Here is an 11,139-nt window from a genome sequence, read left to right on the forward strand (position 1 = left end):
GATAATCTGACTACCAAATAACTAAACCAGGGATGAGGATCTTGAAGCGTCAGCTCCCATCTGCTCTATATCATTCTGGCTCTGAAATCTTTGTTGATTATAATTACAGCATATTGGTTTCTCATGAAACACCGGTTTTGTGCCAAGGAATTATCAAGCATGAGCTTCAGTCATCCTAAACCATGAAAGTGCCCCCAAAGGGACAGGTGTAGTCATGGTATTTGAACCACCTGGTGTCTCCAGTTTGTTTAACTCCAGCCTATAGCTGTTGACATTTTGATAGTGGGAGGAGTTAGAAGCCGGAGTCTTAAAAACCGAGGAAATAGAATGAAGCAAATCTGGTTCTCCTGCTCTTGCAGGTAATCAAGGAAACTGCTCCTACTATTAGTTAACACCCACCCCCCGACTTTGTACCTCTCTGGATTTTAGGCTCAGGATTACTTACAAATGCAAATATTTTTAATAAAGGCACTTGGTGGGCTATCAATAACACTATTTCATGCCTTTAGAAGCATGTCTAAAGCAGTGATTCCCAAATTGGCTTGGAGCACACTAGTGTGCCATTGAAGAACCACAATGTGTCTTGGAAGACATTCTGTTGGAGGCAACCACTCCTGCATTTCTTTTAGAGTGGGGAGGCCTTGGACATCACTCATTCCCTAGCCTGCTCCATATATGGGTCAGGATACCACCCCAAAGAAGTAAGGATGCATTCCCTGTTGCTGCAGCCCAAACTACAGCTCAGGCATTTCACTTTGCACAAAGGTTATCTGAGTACCTGCTTGGCCTGGATCTGACAACCTTTGGCAGAAAACACAAGAGCAACTTTTAACTGCTTGCCAGTGCTCAGGAAAAGCATATTAATCTTCTGGGAGTCACTATACATGTGAAACTCAAAAAATTAGAATATCGTGGAAAGGTTCATTTCTTTCAGTAATTCAACTTAAAATGTGAAACTAATATATGAGATAGACTCATGACATGCAAAGCGAGATATGTCAAGCCTCTGTTATAATTGTGATTATGGCATACAGCTGATGAGAACCCCAAATTAACAATTTCAACTTTGGGGTTTTCATCAGCTGTACGCCATAATCATCACAATTATAACAAATAAAGGCTTGACATATCTTGCTTTGCATGTCATGAGTCTATCTCATATATTAAACTCCAGTAGCTAATGAAAACAGTTGCTTACATAAATGGACTTTTCCACGATATTCAAATTTTTCGAGTTTCACTTGTATAATTCAGAATGCTGCTTCTGATTTCCTGCAATTTAGCGCATCCCCATTCACTTTGGGTAAGTAGCCCTGGCTACCTCTTTAGAAATGGTGCATCGAAAAGTCCCAGATAATTCAACAAAGCTTTCAGTCCTTACTGTAGAAATCTGAATGAGGGGTTGAGCTGAATTAAGAGTACTTTGGATACATTATTAAGACCTGTTCCCTTTATATGATTCCTCTTCACACAACTTGCTCAAGTGCCCACCGTAAGCCTAAAGAGCAAGCCATGAAACAGGGTGAGGCAAATGTGATGTGTGTCCAAGCTACAAAAGGAAGTTTGTAGCCACTTGCAAAACAAGTTCCCTTGCGGATGTGTTCTGACCCAAGCATGAATTTCACTGTGGAGTATGGCGGATATAACGCAACACTGCCCTGGTCCATGAGATGGGTAAGGAAGGGCAGTGACTGAAGTTGAACATAGAATCAGGCATTTGTGGTTGTTACAAGAGCTGTGGGCAACTTGGTGGCTCTGTTCCTATTTATCCTTTGTTTTCATTGTATTAAGATTCTCCACAAAGTAGGACTTTGTCCTGTTTTGAACTTGCTTTTCCCAAGTCCAATCTCAGTAGCAGGTTATTTTCTTTTAACTTATCTCTGTAAAGTCTCCCTGCCGCAAGTCCACATGCATCGGGCATTCTGGTTGTAAGCTCCTCTTAAAAGCCGACGGGCCTTGTTTTCATCTCCGCTTTCTTGAAGGAGTACTTCTGATTGGTCCTTTTGTCAACGAGAATGTACCATGTTCCCCAGTAGATGCCGCTGGTCACCCCCGTGTAGCGTCCATGGTGGTACTTCCCATTGAGGTTGGCTGCCAGGCAGGAGTCGAACCACCAGCCGGCCCCATAGTATGCACCGCAGTTGCCCATGGGGTAGTTGTCGTTGTCGCTGTCCCAAGTTGTGAAGCACTTGTGATCGTGGTTGTAGTTGCGGCTGTAGCTCAGGGCATTGCCTGCACTGCCTTGATACTCCCGGGCTGTCAGCCGATACTTGTGGGCCTCACTGGCCACTTTGAATTTGCGGTAAACAGCATGGCGCTTGACACCATGCCAATCCTCCAGCTCTATGCGCACGACATGCTGGCCCAGGCGGGTTAAGCTGTGGAGGTGCTCATTGCCCAGCCAGTGCTCTCCTTGCAGGCTCCCAAATCCATGCTTGTACTCCTGCCAAGTGCGGTTGAAATCCACAGAGCCATCCTGCCGGCGCTGGAACACGGTCCACCCGCCACCATCCGTGACCATGTCGCAGTATGCCTGGCAATACACAAGGCAAAGGTTAATCGGCAGAAGCACTGGAGCGCCTGAAAAAGAGCCCTTGCTCCAGCCCACGGAATCAGGCTGTGACATGATGCTCTCCAAGGAAATTTTCCACTCTGCAGGCAACATCAAGTGCTTAAACAGGTTTAATGGTCTTTGGCTGCTCTAAGGAACTATTTTCATCAGTGGGGAACAGGGCTAAGGAGCTCCAAAAGTGAATTCTCATTACTCTCACTAAATAACCTTTGAAAACCATGCAGATATGATTAATGGTAAATGGCAGAAACTCACTGCCTGCCTGTTCATGCACCATTTTGAAAATTTTATTTTCAGCATTTTTTGATTTAATTATTTTTGATTCTGTAGTGTCTGTTCTGTGCAGCATTAGTGCAGGAGTGTCCCATCTGGGCATGTATTTATTTTACTAATTAATCAACTGAATAGTGGATGTTCCCATTTTAAGAACCACACACTTAGCGTTATGTTTCTGAATTTTCAGTGGCTGCACTTAACCTTTCTTGCCATGGGGAACATGTCTAACCAGTTTTTTTGTTTTTTTTCTTGTTTTTTAAGGCTCTCCATTTTTCTGGATAGGGGACTTTGCAAAGTCCAAGTCTAAAAGGAACTTGGGGACACACTTTGCTCATAGGAAGAGAGGTCATAAGTGCAATGTTAAAAAGGATAATTCTCACCTACTACAGTGGTACATTGGTTCTTGAATGTCTCTGTTGACAAATAGCGAAAACCCGGAAGTAAATGCTTCCGTTTTCAAACGTGCCTCGGAAGTCGAACGGCTTCTGCTGTGTGTTTTTTCTCAATTGAATTGAAGCTTCCGTATTGCGTTTTCGGTTCTTGAACATTTTGGAACTTGAACGGTCTTCCAGAACAGATTACGTTCGAGAACTGAGGTACCACTGTACGCCCTTTTGGTATATTCTGACGGGCAGGTGTATGAAGATTCTAATCTGCATCAATGATGGCAAGGGGGGATATTTACTCCACATTCACTAATGCAAAGTAAAAGCTTTATGATCTTAATAAGGGAAGCAATCTACAGTGAGTGAGTGGGACTTAACTTCTGAGTTAGTATACACAGGATTGCATAGCAGATTATCATTTACAATAGCAGTGCAGAGGAGGATGAATAGAGAATGCCCACTTTAGGAGCAAACCAATGAATGCAAATTTTATGTATGGATACAACTTTTACATGCAGTAACATACCAGTGGAGCAAGGAGTTGAATGCATATTGCAATTGTGCTATCTTTGGCCAAACGGAGACCCAGTTGGCTGCATGCATATCTTATTTACTCCATAAGATAAGATAGGATAAGATTTCTTTATTGTCATTGTACAAGTACAATGAAATTGGATACCTCAAACCTACCTACCTTACCTCAAAGTGTTGACGGAGGGGGATGGGTTGGATGGTGTATATCCCATTGTCTCGGATGCCCTGTTTATGGATCTCTGCACAATCCCGAGGATACGTGTGCTCAGATTTTTCAGAGGGTTCCACTGAAAGTACATAGGAACATAGAAAGCTGCCTTAGACTGAATTGGACCATAGGTCCATCTGGAAGGCATAGAAAGGTGTAATAAACCACAGGGACCTGGCAATGGAAACAACAGGTCCTGGACATATGACCTGTCTTGCAGGGATCTTTCTGTGACATGGCACCTAGAAACTGTTCCCTGTATGCTAAAAAGGGGACAAAGAGTATCCTGCAATATGAAGGCAGGGGCAAGACGCACATACTTCTACGAGAGTAGACTTAGATGTTTGGTTGGCGAGCAGGATTGCACCTCCAGAGCAATCTTGGGGCACTGCTACCTGCTTCAAGGGAGGTCTCCCCAAAGAGTTAAGAAATTATCACGTGGTTCCGGTCAATGTGTATTGGGCTTCACACACTCAGACTGCCTTCAAACAATAGGTGGGTTCTAGGCAGAGGTGAGAAGTTGCATTTGCACACCTGGAGATCCATGTGTGTAAGGCATCATTTTCCTCCTGTGACTTCACCAATTTGAAGTGCAAAGCCATTTCCTGGCTTCCCCCGAAGCCCATATTTTCTTCTTGTTCTGGCTTCATTTTAAATTGTAACCTTCTGCACTAAAGCACCATGTATATTGATGGTGTTATATAAAAAACACATCGTCTTAAGGAATGAGAGACATTGTGGTTTTAATTAATCTTCAGCTGTTGTGGTCTAGCATAGTTTAATTTGGGCTGCAATTTGTTTATGTTTTTGCTGCCTCTGTTGCAAAGAAAGATTTTTTTTCTTAAAAAAGTCTTTGTTGTTAACTTAAATATTAAAAATGGATTATTATGTATTTTATTTGTAAGCCGCTCAGGGAATGTTTATTGAGTGGCTATATAAATACTAAAAGCATTGGAGGGGGTGAGGAATATCCAAAGGCTCTTTTGCCTTATCCCTGCAGGGTGCAGGTGAGGGCATCCCTTTGCCTTTTTTCTTTTCTTAAAAAAGGTTGGTTTATTTTTTAAAATTGTATTTCTCTCTCAATAAATGGGATCAATTTACACCAGCTCTTGGGCTGGAGTAAATTTATTCTAAGTTTTGGCATATATCTAGGGTACCGGGAAGGATTCAAATCTTTCGGACCTAAGCCTTGCTGTCACACTCCTTTGGGGTACACACTGCTCTGACACACACCCTTTGTGGCCCTACTGATGATGGAGTCCCAACATAATCAGGGTCACAAGACTATGCACCGTGATGGAGAGAGGGGACCTGGTCTCCCTCACAGGTTTCATACGATTGTAGTCTAAGTTACATAATAGATTTATACTAACCTGTAAGTGCTGGTGTCTCCTCAATCTTGTGCTCTTTCCCTATATCTGAGAGATAATTTGGAGTCTGTGAGTGAGATTACTGTAAAGCTCTTGGGAAAAGCCACTGCCCACTCTATTCTCAATAGTCCGTGACTGAGCTAGTTCAATGCAGTGTTGTTATACAGATTTGCAAAGTGTTTGGATAACTTCCCCCCAGGCATTAAGGGGGCTTCCACACAAGGGGGCTCTACCTCCCAAATGGAGCATTCAGATCCATTTTTTTCTCTGAGCGCCATTGGCGCACAGCCCCCCACAACACACGCCATTCTTGTTTTTGTTTCTCTTAGGGTGCCTTGGGACTCCCACTATTTTGTGGGATGGATTCAAGCACATACCAGAACCTGAGGTTTGCACAGTTAAGGTGAACTAAAGGGCTCTGTCACCTTAGGGCAACAAATCCGCTTAAAACAAAACAAAACAAAGAACCAGACTTCTTGCAGTTTGAAAAGTGGCAGGGAAGTGCATTGAAAAATATGGGACAAACAAATGCCTAACAGGAAACACCCCACAAACAAATCAAGATGAATGCAGGCCCAATGCTCACAAATGTCATAGATAACCACCCAACAAACCATGCTCAATAAAGATCTGGATATGAGACAGGGATGGGGAACCTGTGGCTTTCTCGGACTCGCCAACTTCCATCAGCCCCAGCCACCTTGGCCAATGCTCAGCAATGGTGAGAGTTAAAGTCCAATAACACCTGGAGGCCTACAGTAGTTTAAAGTGGGAAACATTAATAAACACATTTGTGCATTTCACATCTGAGGACCCGAATGTAAGCCCTAGGCATCAGCAGCCTTCCCTAAGATTTCATCAGGTCTCCTCCCCTGCCACTAGAAAGTTCCAGCAGCTACAGAGTTTCCTGTGTGCAGGCGATGAGATGTCCTGATTTCACAGCATCTGGTGCTACCCGTTAGCTCTTCCTTTTTGACTCTGCTTCTGGCAGCAAAATAACTTGGGCAGGCATTGTGCCGTCTGCTCCCATAACAGCATCTTTGCATCGCTGTCCCTCTTGTTCTTCTCTTGCTCTGGTATAATCAGGGAGGATGTGGAGTGGGAGAGGGCAATGTCTGAAGGAAACGCTGAACAGTGGGGGGATTGTGTCCAACAGAAAGAACTGCATCATGGGTCAGCCTGATAGCCATAAATGTCAGCCGCAAACTCTTCAAACATATTGCTCATCAATACAGCATCCATCTGTCCGGAAATTCCTGCCGGGACACGGACTGTTGAGATGTCAGACATCAAAAGAGAAAACGAGTGGAACATCTCAAGCAGAAGAAGTGGGGAGGGGGAAGGAGATAATGAAAAATGGTGGAGGAAAAAGCCAGGCAGAGGCGGAAGGAGGACTCTGAGGTTTTGATGGCTTTGCCTGTCCTCGTTGAACTGAAGTGGGAGACAAGACACATTCACAGGACCACTTGAGTGCATGGTGACTTTGATTCAGCTGTGTGGAGCTGGTTAGGTAGCTGCTTTGGTGCAAAGCAAGCACTGGAATTTTCTCCATGGTTTATTCTGGCCAGGATGTAGGTTCATGACAATGCCAAGCTCAGCTCACTTGGTATGTGTGCTAAGTTGGCCTTGTGAGACTTCAGCATGGGCTTAAATAGGAATATGACCTAGGGTAGAACAAAGGACCCACAGGAAAACACCTTGGAAGCAAAATAAATTAAAACAATTCTTTAAAAAGATAGTTTAAAAAACTCCTTAGAAACCTAAAAACTCCCTTAAAAGAATCACGTCTTCAAAAAAAGTTATATGATCTAAGAAAATCTTCAAAAGAATCCTTCCAAAAGAATTTAAAAATTATAATGTAGCACTTAGAGACTGTTATGTATTGAAGTTCTCACCCTAGGCCACTAGGGGTGTGTATATATAGTCATTCTGCTGCAGTTTTCACTCATGTCCGCATATGCAAATGAAGGATTGTAAACTGACGTTCAGGGATTGGGTAACTACAGAAAGTTGTTACTGTTGCTTTGTAGCTGAGTTCTATATAAGCAGGTTGCTGAGCCCTTCAGCTCACTTCTGTTCCAGCCTGAGAATAAACAAGAGCTGTTTGGAAATCACTGTGTCGTCTGCTGTGTCCACCCACAACTTAACAGAGACCAACTGAGTATTTTTAGGTATAAGCTTTCGTGTGTGTGCATGGTTTTTAAGAAGCGTCTTTTTAACTATCTTTTTAAAGAATTGTTTTAATTTATTTTGACTATGGCAGACCAACACGGCTACCTACTTGAACTCTGGAAGCAAATCAAGATGAATGAAGAAGAAATGTTCATTGTCATCATAACCGTCTCATAAACAGAATGAGCCTTCAGAATGAATGCTCAGTGAAGACCCGACATGATCTAACCACATCGTAAGATTTGCGCAAGGAACCCTGTCTCTTTTGGCCTACCTCAACTCCAGGTGCAGCATGACCAAAGCAAGGCAAGAGAGGGCTGCCTTGATGGGGCATGGCCTCCTTCCCTCCCTGCTCAGCACTCCAAGCTCTGTGTAGGGGGCTGTATCCCACCAGACTGCTGTGAACTATTTACAAGGCTTCATTTAGAACTTCATAGAATTGTAGAGTTGGAAGGGACCACGAGCATCATCTAGTCGAACCCCCTGAAATGCAGGAATCTTTTGCCCAATGTGGTGCTCGAACCCACAACCCTGAGATTAAGAGTCTCATGCTCTACCAACTGAGCTTTCCCTCCTTTCTCCCAACAAAAAATAGTAAAAGCACAATACAACACCACACACTAAAAACTTCCCCTAACAGGGCTGCCTTCAGATGTCTGTTAAAAATCACACAGCAGTTTATATGTTTGACATCTGCTGGTAGGGCGTTCCACAGGGTGGGCACCACTACCGAAAAGACCCTCTGCCTGTTTCCCTGTAACCTCACCTCTCACAACGAGGGAACTACCAGAAGGCACTTGGAGCTAGATCTCAGTGTCAGGGTGGGACGATACATAGGATTCCCAGGAGATCTCCCCTCCAGGCACTTGCCTGACAGATCTGTTTAGCTTCAGCAAGACTGCTGCACCATGGGCCTTCACATCATACCCCACCCCACCCCACCCCAACCTGGACTTCGTTGTTTGTGAAGAGAGAGAAGAATCTCTCTCTTCACAGTCAGGCAGAATGGGAAGTGGATACACCCCACCCCCCCACCCCCGCTGTACTCACCAAGAATGGATGCCTTCAGGACTGATTCACTGCAAGGCAGCTTGCAGCCAGAGAGGATCCCCAGCAGCAGGGCCACCAAGGAACTGAGCTGCTCCTCTAAGCGGTGCAGATTAAGCCGGCTCTCCTCCTGCAACTTCTGTAGGCCCGATGCCATGGAAACCACTCTGGTTTCCACCAAGCTGAGTCGGTCCATCAGGGTCCTGGTCCTGGAAGAGCTTTGCTTGTTGAGCTCTCCAGTGTGCTTCAGGATCTGCTTGAACTCCATCTGCTGCTCGCCAGCAGGGACATCCTGCACTTCTTCAGGTGCTGCCGGCTCCTCAGGCCCCAGGACGCGGAGCCTGCAGCTCCCCAACCCATCGCAGCCGCCTTCCGGAGAAGGGAGAGGCATGGCCACCAGGGACCCTGCGCATGTTGGGTTGTCATCTCTTTGGCTGCACTCGGGGCTGTCTGAGTTCAGGCTTCCTGACTCTTGCAGAACCATAAAGAGGAAGCCCAGGCAACAAAAGCACTTGCTGAAGAGGGGGGAAAGTTTCATTTCTCTCCTTAATGCCTCCAGAGGGGGTGGGAAAGGCACACGCGACATGCAAGAAGGCACAGGCTGGAAGCTACTGCAACAGAGCTTCTTCTGTCTCCACAGGCGAGCTGCCTCTCTAGGCCAGGAAGGCCACACCCAGGCTGGGTGAGGGCAAACTGCCTCGCCGAAGAAAAAGTGTGGAGATTGGGGAGCTGTGAGGGAAAGGAGGAGGGAAAGGAGAGGGGCACACAGATAAAGGAGCATTTGAGACTGTCCAGCAGATTAGCATGTCATGGGCAATTAAAGCTAGGCCCCTTGTGGGAGGCAGCGATTAGCGTCTGGCTCGAGTGAGCTTTGCTCTGGAGCAAGAGGGCTTTGACTTGAAAAGCCTGTAATTTGCCTTGACATTAAAGGCACGAGGAAATCGCCCAAATGCTAGCAAGGGAGCTGAGTGAAAGGAGCGGTAATCTCTCACAATGCTTGCTGGCCTTTGGCACAGCGTGGCCACCCACCCACCTCCCATTAAGCAAGGCATGTGCTCACAGGTCTCTTCACGCTCCCAAGACCAGAAGGCCTCATGTGCACAGCCCTCCCATGCCAGACTTGACAGGCTCGCTTCATCCCTCCCCAGCTTTCCGCAGTTGCACCAACCGACTCTCCCTCCTTTGGGAGCAGCCTTGACCTCAGATCTCTAAGGCTTCAGATCTTTAGAGCCGCTTTCATACCACTTTAAACAGTCATGGCTTTTCTCCAAAGAACTTTGGGTGCTGTGGTTTGTTAAAGTGTAAAGACCCCACTCGGTCTCCACCTTCATCGTTCAGCCCCATCACTGAGGTCCAGTGCTAGAAGCGAAGTTGCAGGGAAGCAGGCAGAGAGCCTTCTCGGTAGTGGCACCCTCTCTGTGGAACACCCTTCAGATGTCAAGGAGATAAACAATCATACGAATTTTTGCAGACATCTGAAGGCAGCCCTGTTCTGGGAAGCTTTTACTGTTTGGTGTTTTGTTGTGTTCCTTTAAACTTTGTTGGATAAACCCAGTCAGATGTGGGGTACAAAAAATAAAAACCATCATCATCCTCACCATTGTGCAGGGGTTCTGGGAAGCAGTTCCAAGCAACCCATCTCCAAAGAAAGTAAGCTACTGCTTTCTAACCCCCCCCCCATACAATTATCAGTGATATAGTCCACTCTTGGAAGTTACAAAGCAATGAACAGACTCTCTTCTTGGTTGATGTCTCTTATCACCTCCCCTTAAGTGGACAACTATGAATCTGAGGACACTAAAAAAAAGTAAGGTACTGTTTCTCATTTAAATTAGTTTATAGTGAAATCCTTTACATCTCTACTTAGAAGAAAGCCCCAGGTAAGAGGTTATATAGGATAACAGCTTTAAAACTCTGGTGTCTAAAAGTATTAAGCAAATGACTGGTCCCACCCCACTCTTTAAAAATGGAGCAGGAGGAGCATGCTAGGTGTTGGGATGTAGTCTTAGCATCTTCTTAGTTGTGTACCTTACGAGCTCTGTACGGTTGCCATATTTCAAACAGTGAAAATCTGGACAGAAAAGTTGAGTTTTTGGGGCAAAGTTGTGGAGCTTTCATTGGCAAAATCACAATTTTTGAGCTATTTTTATGGGAAATCGGCAAAAATGGCACTGCTAGCATGGGCTGCCATATGTCCAGATTTTCCAATTTCCGCCTGGGCACTGCTGCCGACTGCAGTATTCTGTATATGTCTGGGAAATTCCAAATGTATGGCAACTCTACTTTTAGGCTTGTGAAGCACATAATCCGTGCTCTGAGCTAATGTACAGTCTATGTTCTGACTTCTTGAATAAAGCTTTCGGGTTTCCTCGAGCTGAGAGTCCAAGTACTGTGTCTGAGAGTGGGAGCCAGGACCATAGCTGTCAACCCTCCCTGCTGTTTCCCAATGCTATAATAAGGGAATTTCCCACAAAAAAGGGAAAAGGTTCACAGCTATGGCCAGGACACCCACAAGGAAATGGCTTTGGGGGTTCGCTTTCTGGCTGCCAAACTAGTGAAGAGAAGTAGTTCTGT

General features: G+C 45.3%; 1 protein-coding gene across 2 annotated transcripts; it reads right to left on the reverse strand.

The window, feature by feature from the left end:
- Window positions 1-1,776: 1,776 nt before the first annotated feature.
- On the reverse strand, window positions 1,777-9,509 carry LOC117041816 (fibroleukin-like). Of its 2 annotated transcripts, XM_033141027.1 has the most exons (4): window positions 8,569-9,504; window positions 5,350-5,394; window positions 3,934-4,055; window positions 1,777-2,533 (listed from the first exon to the last, which is right to left on the reverse strand). In XM_033141027.1, exons 1-4 carry the CDS (start codon window positions 9,344-9,346, stop codon window positions 1,940-1,942), a joined length of 1,539 nt encoding a protein of 512 aa, XP_032996918.1. In that variant the 5' UTR covers window positions 9,347-9,504; the 3' UTR covers window positions 1,777-1,939. The 2 variants fall into 2 exon arrangements, with proteins under 2 accessions (XP_032996918.1, XP_032996919.1); XM_033141028.1 differs by lacking the exon at window positions 5,350-5,394 and having other exon boundaries at window positions 8,569-9,509.
- Between the last annotated feature and the right edge of the window lie 1,630 nt (window positions 9,510-11,139).

Source organism: Lacerta agilis, chromosome 2 (genome assembly GCF_009819535.1).
Source record: "Lacerta agilis isolate rLacAgi1 chromosome 2, rLacAgi1.pri, whole genome shotgun sequence".
NCBI lineage: Eukaryota > Metazoa > Chordata > Lepidosauria > Squamata > Lacertidae > Lacerta > Lacerta agilis.